At 36.9% G+C, this 18477-nt stretch overlaps 4 protein-coding genes across 6 annotated transcripts in view; 1 reads left to right on the top strand and 3 right to left on the bottom strand.

The window, feature by feature from the left end:
• ube4b (ubiquitination factor E4B, UFD2 homolog (S. cerevisiae)) overlaps positions 1 to 3930 on the bottom strand; it is a 33440-nt gene extending 29510 nt beyond the window's left edge. Inside the window, exons 1-2 of one of the 2 annotated variants that reach the window (XM_067445947.1) lie at positions 3627 to 3930; positions 1801 to 2020 (exon numbers count right to left, since the gene is read on the bottom strand). In XM_067445947.1, the coding sequence (XP_067302048.1) occupies positions 1801 to 2020; positions 3627 to 3650 (244 nt within the window). In that variant the 5' untranslated portion in view covers positions 3651 to 3930. The remainder of the gene's footprint in view (positions 1 to 1800; positions 2021 to 3626) is intronic. The other variant, XM_067445948.1, reaches the window with a different exon arrangement.
• Positions 3931 to 4466: 536 nt separating this feature from the next.
• On the bottom strand, positions 4467 to 7323 carry rbp7a (retinol binding protein 7a, cellular). The gene is made up of 4 exons (XM_067445946.1): positions 5857 to 7323; positions 5492 to 5670; positions 5085 to 5186; positions 4467 to 4976 (listed from the first exon to the last, which is right to left on the bottom strand). Exons 1-4 carry the CDS (start codon positions 5927 to 5929, stop codon positions 4923 to 4925), a joined length of 408 nt encoding a protein of 135 aa, XP_067302047.1. The 5' UTR covers positions 5930 to 7323; the 3' UTR covers positions 4467 to 4922.
• Positions 7324 to 7402: 79 nt separating this feature from the next.
• On the bottom strand, positions 7403 to 11717 carry nmnat1 (nicotinamide nucleotide adenylyltransferase 1). Its single transcript, XM_067445942.1, has 5 exons — positions 11555 to 11717; positions 10889 to 11028; positions 10550 to 10733; positions 10194 to 10324; positions 7403 to 7962 (listed from the first exon to the last, which is right to left on the bottom strand). Exons 2-5 carry the CDS (start codon positions 11004 to 11006, stop codon positions 7568 to 7570), a joined length of 828 nt encoding a protein of 275 aa, XP_067302043.1. The 5' UTR covers positions 11007 to 11028; positions 11555 to 11717; the 3' UTR covers positions 7403 to 7567.
• A 95-nt stretch (positions 11718 to 11812) lies between these two features.
• lzic (leucine zipper and CTNNBIP1 domain containing) lies at positions 11813 to 17046 on the top strand. 2 transcript variants are annotated; one of them, XM_067445944.1, is made up of 7 exons: positions 11813 to 11955; positions 12328 to 12429; positions 12506 to 12641; positions 15366 to 15464; positions 15570 to 15665; positions 15766 to 15847; positions 15934 to 17045. In XM_067445944.1, exons 2-7 carry the CDS (start codon positions 12329 to 12331, stop codon positions 15990 to 15992), a joined length of 573 nt encoding a protein of 190 aa, XP_067302045.1. In that variant the 5' UTR covers positions 11813 to 11955; position 12328; the 3' UTR covers positions 15993 to 17045. The 2 variants fall into 2 exon arrangements, with proteins under 2 accessions (XP_067302045.1, XP_067302046.1); XM_067445945.1 differs by having other exon boundaries at positions 11830 to 11949; positions 15934 to 17046.
• Positions 17047 to 18477: the final 1431 nt, after the last annotated feature.

The raw sequence follows: 18477 nt of genomic DNA, 5'->3' as shown, positions 1-18477 counted from the left end.
ATTTGTTTGAGCGGTGATGCATTTTAAGGAAATACATGTCTATAAATGCATCCTAATAACAGCAAAGCAACCGTATGGTGTTCTGCAGTGGTCAAAAATGATTACAAACAGTGAATTTTGAAGTGATATATTGTGGATTCGGACAGCTGTTACATCAACACGACCTTGTGTTTGTCAAAAATAAAATAACTGACCAGTCCCTGTAACTTAAATGATGGCAATACCTTCCGACCCCACGAGAAACAGTTACCGTCCGAATAACTTCAGCAACTCCTTCATCACTAACGAAGCGATCTGGAAAATCTTTTCCCGAATTTACCCTGTTGGAGGGCCACAACATCATGGCCACCAACAAACCCCAGCAAAGACTGTTATTGCTCCGGCTTTAACTTCTGGATATTCGGAAGCGGTGCCACAACGGAATGAATGGTTTAGTTTGCATCTTTCTCCACCACCATTACTGAACTACATCTCAAACTAGCGCTCGACATCAACGTCATCGTTCTCAGCCACTCCCTCTGTTCGCTGATTGGACCGTTAAAAATTTGTTCGGAGAAAACCTAAGACTACACAGCAGTCCCAGACGTAGTACTGAAGGAAAATGAAAATTGAGCGGAAGTACGTAGGAGGGCAGAGCCAGGCTAGTAAGACCTTTGTTCATCTTCTGAATACAAATGAAGATATTTTTGTTGAAATCTGATGGTTCAAAAAGGCCTCCATTGGCAGCAATGACATTAATCTTAAGTTCATAAATCTTTCAAGGCCATCCTTCAAGACCCATAAAAGGCACTAAAGATGTTGTTACAATGTCCATCTCTCTACAGTGGTTCTAAAATCGACAAGAATAGCTTTTGAATGCAAAAATAAAAAATAAATAAAAATAAAAATCGAAATAACGAATTTATTCTTGTCTTCCATCTGGGCCTCTGACGTGAACTCACAAAGCATCACAACGCATGCACAAGAATATGATGTAGACCCGGCGGAAGCGAGGAACTTTGTTTACAAGCAGAGGAAGACAGAGGAATCTAAGCTGTTGAATTCTTCATTGATTGTGCTTTAGGTCTTGGCGTAAGTGCTCAAAATCATCTTAAAGTGTGCATTTCCTGGATACCCGAACTGTGAGAAACATCATATTCTCGTGCATGCGTCGTGATGCTTCTTAAGTTCACTTCAAAGGCCCAGATGGAAGACAAGAATAAAGTTGTTAGTTTGTTTTTTGGGGGTTTTTTGCACACAAAAAATATTCTTATCGCTTCATAAAATTATTGAAGAACCACTGTAGTGAGTTGGGCTTTGTAACAGCGTCTTTAGTGCCTTTTATGGGTCTTGAGAGAGGAAATGTCATTGCTGCCAAGAGGTCTTTCTGAGCCGTCGAAACAATTTTAATTTGTGTTCCGAGATAAACAAAAGTCTTAAGGGTGTCGAACTACAAGCAGGTAAGTAATGACAAAATTTTCATTTTTGGGTGAACTAACCCTTTAGCTACATTAGTTAATCTTAAACATTAAACATTAATTACTCTGTTAACGTCAATATTAACAATGTCAGCATTAGTTAATGCACTGTGAACTAACATGAACACACAAATAACAGCTGGATATTTATTAACTAAACTAACGTTAACAAAGATTAAAAAATACAGTAACAAATATATTTCTAATGGTTAGTTCATATTAGTTAATACATTCACTAATGTCAGCAAATTAAACCTTATTGTAAAGTGTTACCAATTTCTGATCTTACTATTTTGGAAGGATCTTTATCCTTTTCGACTGATAAAGTCACAATAACACTTACCAGAGGCCCCCATAGGAGAAGTGGCAGGGGTGACAATTTGGGCATTTAGCCCCAGAGAGTGAGATGGAGCTGTTGGGAGAGGTTGCGATGAAGCCCCAGATGGCCCTGGCAACGGTCCTGGGGGAGTCTCTCTCTGTGGGGATGTCAAAGGGGTGCTGAGGGGGGTGCTGGGCTGTGATGTCTGTCCTCCAGCTAACCGAGCCAGCCGCCTTCTACGGATCTAAACAAGACAGTAATTACAATAAATCTAACTACAGATCAATAATGAGCACAACTTTACAGTCTGGCCTCAACTGCTTTTAGTTGGCAAAAACAATTCTCTAACACACAAAATTGAGGCAAACAGTAGTATGTTTTTAAAATGCTAAAGAATTGCTAGAATTTTCAGCAGTGAATAATCATCACTACACAGTGGAGTGAGTCATTCAAAGGCATCAGCATCTAAAGCAAATACTGCCAGTGAAATGGCAAAGATGTAAACATAACTGAATGGATCAAGATTAAAAAAGGGAAGATCCAGTTTGACAAGCAAAAGATGATGCATCTCAGTTCACAGACATATTGCTTTTGCAAATGACATTGAATTGTACACCATTTCATATTATGTTGGCTAGCCAAATTGATAATTAACACAGAATAAATGCAATTAATAATCAATATAGCAACTTATTTTGAAAAAGATGGATGGCATCTATTGATTAAAACACTAGAACAATTCTAGAGAATAATCATATTTTTAAGCTGTTTTAATGAATAAACTAATGACTATTGTTTTGAGCCAACTCCGAAGCTACTCCCCGCCTGAGCAGGTCAAAAGTGTCTAAAACTCTTCAAAACCAGTCTGACCAGACTGGGAGACCAGCAAACCTGCTTAGGATGGTTTAAGCTATTTTGTTGTTTGTTGTTAAGCTGTTTCTTTCCTCAGGTCAGAGCTGGGCAGAGTTTGGTCTTATTTTACAGCAGAACAACGCACTGACTGAACATGCACACCAGTGTCATACAGCAACAACAACCACTGCCATGTAGCAATTTCCAAAACATAAAACCAAGAGCTCTATAGGTTAAAATGCACTTTAAATACCAAAATATCCTAAAATACTAGGTTTTTCTTCAAGTTGAGCCTCAATAGTTTTTACGATAAATATAACGACCTGACCAAAGCTTGTTGCGCATGATTTTATATTCGAAACCAGATGCCATTTAACTAATTGCATACCCTTAGCAAAGTTGACCTCTATAATTGCACATTTTATCACGACTTTAAATTAAAAAAAACTTAAATTGATAAAAATATCTGGAACAAAATGATTTTATTTCTTCACACGACAGTCTTTCAGCCATTTTGGATTGCCAGTAAAGAAAAGCTTCACAAAAGAAAATGTAACTTGTCAACTGGTTACAAGCTCCCCAGCGACTAAAAACGATAAGGACGAATTTGTGAAAATTTGGAAATTAAAAAAATAAGAAGAAAAAGGGCAGATTGTCTAGGATCGTGGCATAACGTTATCTGGTTTATTACATTTATCAGCTACTAGCGAGCTGACTGGAAATAACCTTATTCTCGTTTTATTTCGCTTCTATGTCGGCATATACGTGGCTCGAAATGATGATTCAACATCTAGCCGAATTTTTCTGTGCGAAATACGTTTAATCTGGATGTACTGAGCTGTTGATTAGCCTGTTAGCTTATCCCATCATTACTGCGATTGAAAAGGTGACAATGACAAGTCAATAAGCCTTTAATAAAGCACAGAAACATAATAGTCATGCCATCACAGGAGCGGGTTCGACTGGAATGACAGTAAACTGTGTGAAAATAGCCTTACCTCTTCAGGACTGAGCTGCTCCATTGCCTTTCTTTTAATTTTCACCTTAATTGTGTTGCTAGCCAGTCAGCTAGCTTCCTTATAAACACCAAAAGTGCATAGTATGAACCATAAAACAAATATCAGTTAGCTGTGATTGTCAGATTCAAATATTTAAATTAAAACATCAAACGCGCGTGGCTATTTTTTTCCGACTAGGGAGCGTTATCTTCGGTTTCTGTTGAGAATGAAACAAACACAAAAGTATTATTCGTCAAAACACCGACGCGGCCATTTTGGATCTGGAGTCACGTGACGTGAGATCGACACATTCCAGGCTGCGGCAGTTCAGGAAACTGATTTCACTGCCGCGGCGACCTCAAGAGACTTGTTTTCTTCAGAACCAAGTCTAAATAGGTTAAATAAATGGTGATTATTGATTATATGTAATTATATTTCTTTATCTGTTCATTTTATTTTTTTACTAAGCTTGTCATCATTCTATTTAATTTGTTGACTAATCCCCAATATAAAGACGCCATAAACCAGAAAGATTACAAATCAGCACTGTGCACACAAAGTGCCTTATTATAATTTGTTTAAGGTATTATTGAATAATAATAGTTTCCGTTGATTGAATTAATTACTTTATTATTATTATTATTTTATTTTTTGTTGTTGATGATGATGATGATGATTGCAATTTTTGATGATATAGGGACATTGCAACCTAGTATTAGAACTTGTTTCAAATTGTATTGCACAATAACTTACTTGTAACCGAATTGAACAAGTTGTTGAATTCAAGTAACTGAATTAGTGTGTATATTTTGGTGTCATAAAATATAAATAACCAAAAAAAAAGTTTAACAAGCTTTTATTACAAAAAAAAGAAAATAAAAAAGAGAAAAATAATCAGTATTGAAAATGTATCCAAAATGAAGTCATATTCTGATGAAACAGTGACTCTGGTTTGCAGGAAAAACAGAAGTACATTACATATTGCTACATGTTTGTGAATGTGTCTCTTGTATTACATGTCAACATGATTAGGCAATGGTGGCACAACTATTGACAACATGCAGTGACTGTCTCCAGTGGCTAAACTGCAGTTGACCGGAGGTCTGTTTGTTCGTGGTCTCATTGCGCCCTCTAGTGGCACTATACATCATGCTCGCTCAGTCTGCAAACTTCTCGCTGCTTGTCAGGTTGAGGCACAAGTTGAAACTCTTGGTTTTAGCTCTCGCCTCATATTCCTCTGACTTAGAAGTGTGAACAACTTAAGTTTCAAGTAGTAAATGGCTCAGCAGGGCTTCCTCAGACAACCCGTTTGAAAACTTGCTTGCAGACTTGATCTTCACAGTGCAACACCTGTAAAGGCAGGAGAGGTCTGGTTATTTGTGGGTTAATTAATCAAATCAGCTCATTAATGTTTATAATATATTTTTTATAGTATAAGATGCTTAATTTCACACATACCAAATTAAGTTTGTCATCCTCGATCCAGTGGGCCCATCCTCTGTTCTTCTTCTCACCCTTTTGAATGCACACCAGCTTGTTCCCCTCCCAGGTCACCAGAGACTAGACAGATAGATAAATGTTTAATTTTCAAACAGTGCATTAAATGTCCCCCATATCGCGTTGGTTGATAGATAGATAGATAGATAGATAGATAGATAGATAGATAGATAGATAGATGGATAGATGGATAGATGGATAGATGGATAGATGGATAGATGGATAGATAGATAGATAGATAGATAGATAGATAGATAGATAGATAGATAGATAGATAGATAGATAGATAGATGGATAGATGGATAGATGGATAGATAGATAGATAGATAGATAGATAGATAGATAGATAGATAGATAGACAGACAGACCTTGCAGTGTCTGTCATCCAGTCCCTTGGTGAACTCTTGAAACTCCTCATTGACTATGAAGGAGAAACTGTAGTTTCTGAAAGTGCTGATAGTCTTGACAACATATTGATCCCCCACCTGCTCGATTACTTTACGCTGTTTAAGCTTCAGGGCAATCTTACGGGTGTACAGGCCAATCCCTGTGATAGAATAGCGTTTAGGATTTATTTTTAAAATCCTGACATATAACAAATGGGAATGATTTACTCAATGAATAATATAATATAATATAATATAATTAATATATAATAAATATAATATAATATAATATAATATAATATAATATAATATAATATAATATAATATAATGAAGAATGCAATCTTACCTAAAGAAATCATGTATCCCTCGAGGTTGGCATTGCTGACCATGTCCCATGTACCACAGAGGCTTACAGGCATTTTGTTAACCGACTGCAAACTGTACTCGTATAAATCAAGGTTACTGTCTATGGGTGCAAGGTATGACAGATTAACAACTCTTATATTTGTTGAGAGCTGAGTGGGCGGTCCTTTGCATTCTGATGTGTGTGCATGTCTTCTTTGACTCTTGCCTGTACCTCATGCCCTTTGCTCATGCTTCGTAAAGAAAAACGTGTCTGGCCGGTGTTTGTGTTCTAATAGTTTGCCCAAACACACCCGTGATTACAGTACTAACTGTTCAGACGCTAAGTTAGTTTGGTTATATAAAAAAAACAATGCTTGACATATGATTAAAAAGCGCAGGCTGTGTAGGCCTACGCACTAAAAGTTCTTCATTTTGAACTTTTATTAGAGGTTCACATGCAGTCAATTTTATTTTCGTTAATTTCACTTCGCTTGCATTGTCTTCCTTGTATCTTGTTGGGGAAAAATCGTGGCGACCAACTAACAACAACAACAAAAAAAATTCCATTACTGTCAAATGATTCCACATAAGACATCATAATCACATGAGCGCAAAAAAAACAAACATCAATTACGCACGTCAAGTTACCGTGAATTTCTTAAAGGAAGACGGAAAAATTGGCTAAAAAGACCGAAACTTCTTGTTTTGAGCATGTGAGGATGAGTGTTCATTTTAAATTGAATCAAGTGGATAAAATGCACTTACAACCTATTTAGTATTGTGCAGTCATTTTAGACCTCGTTAAAAAACACGATTGATTAAACAAATCCCATCACAATAAACTAAACTACAAGGTGTCAAATGTGACTTACAATTACAAGTAAATGTTACTCCTGCTAAGATATATTATATGCAAATGTGGGCTAATCAATCAAGGTGACAGACACAATGAAAGACCCACAGTTTGTTTTAGTTGGAGAAACTCAGGGAAGTCTTTTAAATGTTTACTATTTCTAAATTTAACCTGCACACTAGGACAAGAAATACCTGGCCGAAAACTAAGAGGAATTTCTGTCATAATCACGTTGTTCCTGGGAATTCCCACCTTTCCTCCCATCTTTCTGCAGTAAGGTATAAAATATAGTTTGCATACATAAGCACTGATCTAAAAGTTCTTCAGATTAAGATAATACATGTTCTGTAACTACAAAAAAAGCATGAGGGAGCACTTTACTGTCAAATTCCTGTTCCCTACATGTCAAGATCTCAACACCGAATACAAATGCTTAAGGGAAATGTTCTCACTTGTCAAATAAATGTCACTGAGCAAATGTGGCATATCATAGCTTGAATTCTAGAGCAACCTTCTCTAATGACCCTTAGCACTTGTTATGCAAGCCTTTTTAATAGATTATAGATATTTATCAAAATGAAAAATAACAAAGGCCAATTATAAAAAGGTTTTACATGTCTAAGAAACATTTATTGTTCTAAATATTGTAGCTCAAATTGGTCAAAACAGCTTCTCTTGTGGAAAAAAAAAAAATCAATATATTATCATATGATATTTCTGAATCATTCACGCTCAAATGCAAATTGCTCATTTCAGCCAAATGTGTTCACAGAAGCAAAATGCACTATGAAAGTGTCAATCAAGCATCGAAGACACCAAACAGACCAAGAGTCTAGATGAAAAGCCGCAGAACGTAAGTCTAGTTAGTGCTGGTGTATCTCTGAAGAGGGGCGAGGATGAAATCAGCATTCTTCTGCTCGCTCTCAGCGCTATACAGACTGTGTTCCTGAATATAGCACACCACAGGTTCGGGCAACAGGTAGCGCACGCTCCGTCCTCTACGCAGGGCACGACGCACATGGGTAGCTGAGATCTCGTTGGTCACCCATTCTCGAATCACATGGATGTTCTTACGGTGTTTGTACAGCACATCAGACTGATTGATAAACTTCTCTGCGTCACTGCCACATCTTGTGATGCATGCCACACCGTATTGTCCCACTATCTCCTCAATGTCCTCTGGCTTCCAAAGGTTGGGGACACCAAATGATTCCAGCACATCAGCACCACACAGCAGCTTCAGATGAGGGCTGTCTAAAATATACATTTGACAATATTACACATCATATTAGTGATTTGGACTGCTTTCATCTTAACAGATCTTAAAAGTCATGATTCGTTTGAAAGTTATGCTTCTTTTCAAAGCCATGTGAGCAAGTCAACACTATAAGGTAATTTATGGTATGGTTAGGCTGTTGTACTGCAACAAAATATGATTAAAACATGAAAACACATTATGTAGAGCTACAGCAAAATAAATTACTGTATATCTGAACTTATTTTTGTTTAAAAGTTGCACTGCATTTCCAAAGTTCAGGATCACTAAGATAAAAAATAAAATAAAAACTTTTATTCAGTAAGGACTCACCAATTCAATCAAAATTTACAGTAAAGAAATATATAAAGTTACAAAAGATTTCTATTTCAACTAAATGCTCTTCTTTTTGGACTTTCTATTCACTAAAGAATTCTGGGAGAGAAAAAATTAACAAGTTTCCACAATAATATTTTATATTATTTTATTTTTACAATTTTAATAGTTGTATTTTATATCTATGATGTTTTATGTTATATTTATATTACATATATTTACATTGTATTATAATATTTTAATTATATAAAATAATACTGTTACTCTCTATTTTAGTATTTTAATAAAAAATTAAAACTTATAGGGCTGCACGATTGGGGGGGGGGGGGGTCAAAATGCAATGTTTCTGGTTAAAATATTTTTGTTTCATAGAAAACTTTTATTTGATGGAAAACTTCTGGGTAATCTTAACACGCACTGGGTTATAACTATAAATCATTATAAAGGTCTACTGTTTTATTTAAATATTACGGTACAAATTTGTGACAGTAATTTCAGGAAACATAATGCATCCAATGAAGAAAAAAATCATCCACACTAGAGAAAACGTATGAATTTGCATGTAATTGATTTACTTAAAATTTCTTTAGAGAGTACTATTTTTATTTTTTTTAATAAAAATGGGGTGTTGTCAGCATTATTGAGTACACACACAAGTAATGTAATGTTTTTCATTCATACTCGTAGCCAGAGGGCATCCCCACACAGAAAATCCACAAGTGAAATTCATAGGAGCCATAAACCTTGATGTTCCAGAAAATCCTTTATATGGACAAAGTCATGGGTGACTTTAGACTGGGTAAAACCAGCCTGATCTGCCGGCAATTTGATTTCGCCCGGCAGCTCAGTCTGGAAACCTGTACATCCACCTGTGCACTGGATCCTTTTCCCACAGCCTTGTTAAAATCTAACCTCTCTGCCTTAAGTCCCTTTATAACCAAGATCATTAATAATTCCCTCCAGGCTGAACTGCTATCTGCTAAAACTGCTATCATCAGACCACTTCTTTAAAAAACCCACTATAGACCCAGATGTTACTGACTACAGGCCCATCTCCAAACTCCCATACCTCTCTAAGGTGCTGGAAAAAGTTGTTGCTGCACAGCTTCAGGTCCATTTGGAGCCATACAATCTATATGAGAAATTTCAGTCTTGTTTCCGCTCAGGACACAGCACAGAAATAGCTTTTGTCAGGGTCACAAACAATCTATCGATGGCGGCAGATGCTGGTTCCCCATCCCTTCTCATCCTCCTGGACTTAACTGCAGCTTTCGATACTGTTGATCATAACATACTCCTTCACCGTTTAAGAGCACCAACTGCTCTTACGGGCGCTGCAGCAATATGGCTGCCTACTGCTCTGGGTGTGTTTTCACTACTGCGCGTGTGTGTGTGTACTTGGATGGCTTAATGTGTGTGTGTACTTAATGCAGAGCACAAATGTCACTTCACTTATATTTAATTTTTAAAAAATCAGTCTTTTATCCTTTTATAATCGCACTAAGCCAAACCACAATTTCAAATTAAATTTTGGTTAATCGTGCAGCCGAACTAAATTATGTTACCAAAATGAATGATTGTTTATTTCAGTTAGGACCAATATTGCTGTTAAAATTGGTGCCCACGGCAAAACTAAAATCCAATAGGAAACACTGGTCTGTTCTCAACAAGCATTTTACCTGATTCTCCTCAATAGTTGCTTCACTTCTCACTAGTTTTACAATTTTACATCTGTTCAAAGTGTTCCACTTGGAGAGGAATGTCAGCCATTCATTTTATTGCCTGTTGTCAGGTATTGTGACAGGGTGACATTCTAAGGTAAGCACCCTTTTAAGTGCACTGAGCAGTAGGAACATTTATCCTATGAAGGATTGCTGTGGATTATTTTCCATACCTGCTTTTGTGCTAACATAAGAAGAACTCTGACAGATGCTTTTATTTTGCTCCAGCTTTCTCCTCTTCTCACACCTTACTGTGTCCACATCATCATTGTTCTCGTTAGAAATGAGTTCTGCATGATGGTGCCTAAAAAAAGATCAGAATGATCTGATTTAATGTCAATTCTGTGTTGATCATTTTGACGTAGAAACACATCAAATATGACGTCCAACCACACAAGATGTCTTTATCAGATGTGGCATGTCATGCAAAGATAGAAAACACTACAATAGGTGAAAGGGTGTGACAGATTTATCTCTTCAACCAAAATGAAGTGTTCTCTAAAAGCACATGATCTTAAGATGTTCCCACCTAACTACTTTGGCTGTCTCCACCCACTCTGACTGCTGACTCTCCCAGTCATTCACTGTTATCCAATCAGAGTTCTCCGTGGCCAGTCTAGCCATCTCTAACCGATGACAGGCTTCAATCAAACCTTTCTTTTTATAGCTATCTCCAACTGGAGAGATTATGCCTTTCACCACTCTGTATCTTCCTGAGTCAACAAAAAAACACAAATATATTAAGTTATATATGCTAAATGTGTATAAATCTGAACACAGAAAATGTGATGTGTAATAACAAAAACAAATTAATATTTTTTTTAATAATATATATATATATATATAATTATTATTCTTTAAAACGTACCTGTGTCTTCAAAGTGATCCCGAGCCAGTTCAAACATTCGCAGGTGCATATTTGTGATGGGATTGAAGGACCCACATGCCAGCAGCACCAGTTTTGTTTTCTCTTGTGATGCCATCATGCCATTGATTATATGGAAGATTCTGTCATTGCCAACAAAGGGTATATCACAAAGTATTGAGATTAACTTTTGTTATAGACCAAATACATATTTTCCACCATAATTTGCAAATAAAATCTTTAGAAATCAGACAATGTGATTTTTCAGGATTTTTGCTTTTTTCTAATTTTGTCTCTTATAGTTGAAGTGTACCTATGATGAAACTGACAGGCCTCTCTCATCTTTTTAAGACAACAAAACCAGGCAGTAAGATGTTATTGCAACAGTACTGTTTACAAAGTAATCATTATTGCAAAAGTGATTTCTGAGCACTAAGGAACACGGAAATAGGAAACATTAAAAAGGACATTCATCGTAAGATTTAGGAATGATACGCAATTACAATTTACTGCTTACACTTACACAGTAATTATTATTGCAAAAGTGATTTCTGAGCACTAAGGAACACGGAAACATTAAAAAGGACACTCGTCGTAGGATTTAAGAATGATATTCTATGCAATAAACCACCATTACAAAAGTGTGCGTAATATGTGTTTACTTCTTACCAATTCAACACACTAGTCTCGTGCTTCCTATTTAACGTTAGCTGAGTGCAGTGGTTGTGCTTTAGTAAAATAACTTCACCGACTTCATTTAGCCAACAGATACAGCGAAACATTGTTCTAAACAAACAACAAAACCGACGAACAGAACGTTCCTTAAAAATATCGAATATTCCCCTTGTTTTATGAGACAAATGGTCAGTGAGCGTGTAGTCATGCGCACTTCCTACGCGTTAGTAGTGTGTTCACGATAATCAACTCTGCGCAGTGTTTACGCAGAAAAACCATTGAAGATAAATAGTGCTAGCAAGCCACACCTTAGCAACTGGACTAGACTTAGGAACTTAAATCCTATGCAGTTTTGTCTTAATCATTAGGAATTTTATTGGAGGAAAAAAGTACGGGTGAGAATTGATACTTTATTAATATAAAACTACGACGTTAAGGACTGTTCGTACATTTGTTTGTTTATATTTAAGTGCAAGCTAAGCTAACTGCGCAGAGCGAGAGTGAGTAAATAAAGCAGGGTGGCAAAATAATGTGATATATTTCATACTAGACATGTTAAGATGGTAAACCATGCTTAAATAACAATATTTACCTTAGTACAACCAACACTGTATACCAGTTCTGATCAGATCAGAAATAACTGGGTAGATAGCAGATCATAACAGGTGTGACATTCTCATATGTAGTAACAGAAGGACATGTCATGTTCAGTATGGCGCAGCTAAAAATGTGATATCTGCTTTTTATTTATTTAAAAATATATAAAGAATGGCTTCTCGGGGGAAATCAGAAACAAGCAAACTGAGACAAAACATGGAAGAACAGATGGACCGGTTAATGCAACAGCTCCAGGATTTAGAGGAGTGCAGGTAATGACATTCCATCAGTTCTCAGTTGCATGCACAGAAGAATATAATAATTTTACAAATTTTTTATTTATTGCAGAGAAGAGCTTGAAGAGGAGGAATACGAAGAAACCAAAAAAGAGACACTAGAACAGTTAAGCGAGTTCAACGAGTCGTTGAAGAAGTTGATGTCTGGAAATATGACACTAGTTGATGAATTGGGGGGAATGCAACTGGTAAGAAATTGTATTGTATTAACATACTGTTTATGTTAATTTATCAATATAATTTATGAATGTGTATGGGGGGAGGGGGGGTTAGAGGGGGACTTCAACCGGAATGCACACAGCCTCATGGGGACTTGTGCCACCGTGGGGACTTAAATTGAGGTCCCAATGAGGAAACAAGCTTTTCTTTTAAGTGTACAAATGCAGAAAGAGGGTTATTGTAGGCCAATAGATCCTACAGTTTGTACAGTATAAAAACAATTATATCTATGGAGACTCACCACAACAATAGTAAACCAGATGTGTACAGTATAAAAACCATTATGTCTATGGAGAGTCACCACAAAAATAGTAAACCAGACGTGTGTGTACTTATTTATATTACATTGTGGGGACTATTGCGAAAATGCACAGAAAAACTATTCGTAACACCACAAAAAGCACTGACAAAGATATGCTGTATTATGACCCACTGTAAAACAACAACAACATAGTAATTATACATTTCAGTGTTTATTTTTGTGCAACATGGACTTCAGTGTTTAATTTGTGTGACTATTCCAAAGCATTTGATTAAGGCTTATGTATTCCTCTAGTTGCGAGCCTGTGCGCTTTACCTGACGTTTCAGGGTTAGGCCTGGCAGCTGCGCACGGACTGGGACTGAAAATAATTCAGACTGACAAAATAATAAAAATGACATTCTTCTTCTTTTTAATAATAATAAAAAATATATAATAAATAATAATGACATTCTTCTTCTAAATAACAATAAGCGTTATCAATAATAAAAATCATAATAATAAGAATAATAATAAGAAGAATCTTACATATTGTCACGCAATTCCAGCAGCCATATCACCCTGTAGCCCAAGACTGGTTTCCCACTAAAAGCTAAGCAGGGCTGAGCCTGGTCAGTACCTGGATGGGAGACCAACTGGGAAAACCAGGTAGCTGCTGGTAGAGGTGTTAGTGAGGCCAGCAGGGGATGCTCACCCTGTGGTCTGTGTGGGTCCTAACACCCCAGTATAGTGAAATGGACTGCATTTATATAGCTTTTATCCAAAGCGCTTTACATTTTTGCCTCACATTCACCCATTCATACACCGACGGCGATGTCAGCCATGTAAGGCGCCATCAGCTCGTCGGGAGCAGCTGGGGTTAGGTGTCTTGCTCATGGACACTTCGACACTTGGTCAGGTGGAACCGGGGATTGAACCACCAACCTTCTGGTTTGTAGACAACCTACATGAACCACTGAGCCACTGCCGCCCCCTAGTAGCCTTAGTGATGGGGACACTATACTGACAAAGAGCACCGTCTTTCGGATGAGACGTTAAACCGAGGTCCTGACTCTCTGTGGTCATTAAAAATCCCAGGATGTCTTTCGGAAAAAGAGTAGGGGTGTAACCCCGGCATTCGGGCCAAATTTGCCCATTGGCCCCTGTCCATCATGGCCTCCTAATAATCCCCATATCCTGATTGCCTTCATCACTCAGTCTCCTCTCCACCAATCAGCTGATGTGTGGTGAGCGTTCTGGCGCAATATGGCTGCCGTCGCATCATCCAGGTGGATGCTGCACATTGGTGGTGGTTGAGGAGATTCCCCCCTTCTATGTAAAGCGCTTTGAGTGTCTTGAAAAGCGCTATATAAACCGAACGCATTATTATTATTATTATTATAATTATTAATGTAAATGAATGGCGCATCACATTATCATCGCTATTGTACACCCCAATACATGTGATGTAATACGAAATTAAATGCTAATTGTTTCAAAACACGTGCTGTAAAATAATGCATTGATATGTAATTTCTCATCCAATAAGCTATTTAAACTGCTGGAGTGCGCTTCTCAACCCCAACACTATTAACAGTACTCGTAATTGGGGTCCATTTTTTGTTTTTGTGGGTGCCTTTAATCCAACTCTTTAAACTCCCAAATAAAACAATTTCGTTTTTTTCCATCTGGTGATGGTCTCGATCTCCACGTCGGAGAAGTTTTGCTTCTTTGCTGGCTTCCTTGTGTCCATGGCGTAAAATGGGGGCGTGGGGGAGGCGGAGACTTGAATATATAGGGGCGTGTTATTCTAATGACGATTATTTTCAGCTGCGGCATTTATCAAGGGCAAGTATTGCATACACCTGGATTGCAGAGGTTCATATTCATAAATCAGGCGGTGAGAGGAGTGTAAGCATAATCTTTTGCCAACATATACGGCCATTTCTACGCAAGATTAATAAATGAGGGCCAATGTGAATGGATTTTTAAACATACTAAATTATGTTTTTTTTTAAAAGGTAAAAATGCAGAATGTTTCCTGTGATGGGTAGGTTTTGGGGCAGTGTAAGGGGATAGAATGTACAGTTTGTACTGTATAAAATCCATTACGCCTATGGAAAGTTCCCACAGTTCTCAAAAACCTAACGGACGTGTGTTATAGCTAGCTAAAAAAGGTACAATTTGAATGTGTATTTTTTTATTACTGTAAAAATACATCTAGACTGGCTACTAGTATAATTAATTATTTATGCAACTGGTAAGAAATTAGATTTTATTGTATTAACAATAATACAATTCCAAGCATATACAATGTATGCAAAAATATATAGTGTCCAACTTAAAAAGAAACAGTTTAAATGTATATTTTTATTATGGCTAAAAAGACATCTATACTGACTACTAATATAATTATGTATGCTGAGATTATTTATAACTGCAAATATTTACCAGGCGATCCAAGCTGCCATCAGCCAGGCATTCAAGACACCTGAAGTTATTCGGCTGTTTGCTAAAAAGCAGCCAGGGCAACTGAGGACGAGGCTGGCTGAGGTGATTAACATTTTTAATACTGACATTTCCAAATGTATAAATACCTATACAAAGACTTGATTTGAAAGACTTGATAATGGTTGATATGATACCGTATGAATTCAGATGGACCGGGATGTGATGGTTGGAAAGCTCCCCCGAGATGTGTACACTCAGCAGAAAGTGGAGATCCTCACGGCTCTGAGAAAACTTGGCGAGAAGGTGAGAGGGCTATTATTGACACACAAATGCTTTCCTGCAGACATGTTAAACATGGCGAGTTAAAAGGTTTATTTTAACTGTAACCTGTTTGAATGTGCAGCTCACTGCAGAGGATGAAGCGTTTCTTGCTGCAAACGCTAGTGCCACTCTGAGCCACTTTGAGAAGGTGACCGCGAGCCTGGGTAAAATGAGAATCAACTATAACTATTGAAGCAAATTATGCTTAATAAATACTTCTTTAATAATCAAATGTATCTTTTCTTTTCAGGGTCTGAAGATAAGATAATGGCATTGGCCAGTTCTGGAGTTGGGAAGACCCAGACATAAGTCTGGTTTACTATAGGATTGAATTTGTTTTGTTTTTACTGTCTATGAGTTTTACAGTATTTTGTGTGTTTTTATTTTTTTTAACATTGGTTGCAGTTTCTACACTTAAGAACTGAATTGGCAGATGACATCATCTGGTCACTCATCCTAAAGTATCTATGTTGGGAGTAATCATGCACTTATTTGTATTGTATACATCCTATACATTTTATGTTTGATTGTGCATTCTAATTTGGGTACAGTGAAAAAAGTGTTTACATTTTCAGTGAAATGTCTCTAACATGCAAACATGAAAGTGCATGTTAGAATAGCTCTTCTTTTCTCAATACAGAGAAGTAATATTGCCTTTATTCAAAATGGTCTTAATTCATTTTTAACCCTCTGGTTGTAATGTAATTTATTAACTTTTATTATCAAGTTGTCTGCCAACAAGACTTTTGGTACTAGCATTTGATAGTAACAAACATTATAATTTCGTTCGTCCATTTTAACCAGTGTGATAAATGTAAATATTTTGTATATTGAATATATTTGACGATCGACATTTTAAAAGTTGTCAGTGTTTTCTCTTTTCTGAATGTACAATAAGTGTATTATTTTATTATATTGCATTGGGTTTAAAAAGAAGTCAAAAACTGCTTTTAAATTCCATTACAGACTGGACTACGATCTTTGGAAATCATTTAATATGTAAATATTTATAGACTATATAAAATTCCACACTGCCCATTTAACTAAATAAATACACAGGGTGTCAAACTAATAATTTAACTGTGACATTAGCTGGCCTCGGCCCTGTCCCAAATGGGCACCCTAAACACTTGAGGTCTTCCTATGACTTTGATTGTCGGGCAGAGCTCCTGTTAAAACCTTCATTGTGCCAATGTTTTAATTGAGTATAGGCCTAGATGTGAATTGTACTTTTCTTTCTAACTTAATTATTTTGCTTGCAAAATATTTTTTCCACAAATGTCAGACTATATTGTTGTCCCTTGTTTTAAAATGTTCTCCCTTTTAAAAAGTTAAGATTTATATAAAATCTTTATCCACCTCCTGTAACAAAAACTCAATGTATTCTCACACTTGGTGTTTTTGTGTTTGATTTATATATTTATTTATTTTATACTTTCTGGATTCCTGGGTTTTCCTCTTGGCTTATGGTTAACTCACTTTTATGTTTAGTAAGTAATTGATAAATAATGATAAATAAAAATCTGCTGCAGAGCCCGTGTCAGTGCAGACTTAGCAAAAGTGCACATCAATGGTGTACAACGCAGCTTATAAAAAAAAGAAGGCCACTACGGTCTCGTGGACTTCACGTTTACGCACAAGCGGAGATTATTGATTAAAGGGATAGTTTTTCTTCCAATAATGAAAATGTAATGTTTATCTGCTTACCCCCAGGCATCCAAGATGTAGAGACCCCATTGGCATGGATAATACGAGCAACGGTTGGAGTTAAAAATCTTCATTTTTGTTCTACTGAAGAAACAAACACACCTACATCTTAAATGCCCTGGAAGTAAGCAGATAAACATCAAATTTTCATTTTTGGGTGACCTATCCCTTTAAGTCTACTAGACCGTAAGTGCATATGAAGTATGACATTTGGGACAGGGATTTCTAGTCTCAACCTTTAAGTAGCATTGAAAGTTTTATAAATGGTAGATATGAATAGTTTTCAGTTTTCAAGCACTAGGTGGCAGCATGTGGTCTAATTCACCTTCCTCATGAACAATGAAATGCCTGAGGAAACATTAAAAGCTATTCAGGTAAGGAAATATTTATTTTCTTCAAACTTTAAAGTATTTTGATGGTAAAGAATGTATATGATGTATTTATAATGCTGATTTTAAACTCAATATAACATGTAGGGGTATATATACACTACGTTTTGGGACGCCTACTTTTACATACACATGAACTAATGATATCCAATTCTTAATCTGTAGGGTTTAATATGGAGTTGGCCCACCCCTTGCAGATATAAAAGCTTCAACAAGGTTTATTAGTGAGTTTATGGGAATTTTTGACATTCTTCTAGAAGCGCATTTGTGAGGTAGACACTGATGTTGGACGGGAAGGCCATGGCTTGCAGTCTCCGCTCTAATTGGGGTTCTATCGGGTTGAGGTCAGGACTCTGTGCCAGTCAATTTTTCTTCACACCAAACTCGCTCATCCATGTCTTTATGGACCTTGGTTTGTGCACTGGTGCGCAGTCATGTTGGAACAGGAAGGGGCCCTCCCCAAACTGTTCCCACAAATGTGGGAGCATGAAATTGTCCAAAATGTCTTAGTATAATGCAGTATTAAGTCCCTTTCACTGGAACTAAGGGGCCAAGCCAACCCACACTTGACGCAATGCAGTCAGGCAAGTACCGTTCTCCAAACCCAGACTTGTCCATCGGATTGCCAGAAAGAGAAGTTTGATTCGTCACTCCAGAGAACACGTGCTTTAGTGTCCAGTAGCGATGAGCTTTACACC

This window comes from Pseudorasbora parva, chromosome 6 (genome assembly GCF_024679245.1).
Source record: "Pseudorasbora parva isolate DD20220531a chromosome 6, ASM2467924v1, whole genome shotgun sequence".
Classification (NCBI taxonomy): domain Eukaryota; kingdom Metazoa; phylum Chordata; class Actinopteri; order Cypriniformes; family Gobionidae; genus Pseudorasbora; species Pseudorasbora parva.
Note: the sequence above shows the minus strand (reverse complement) of the source record. Positions and strands in the feature narration are given on the sequence as shown.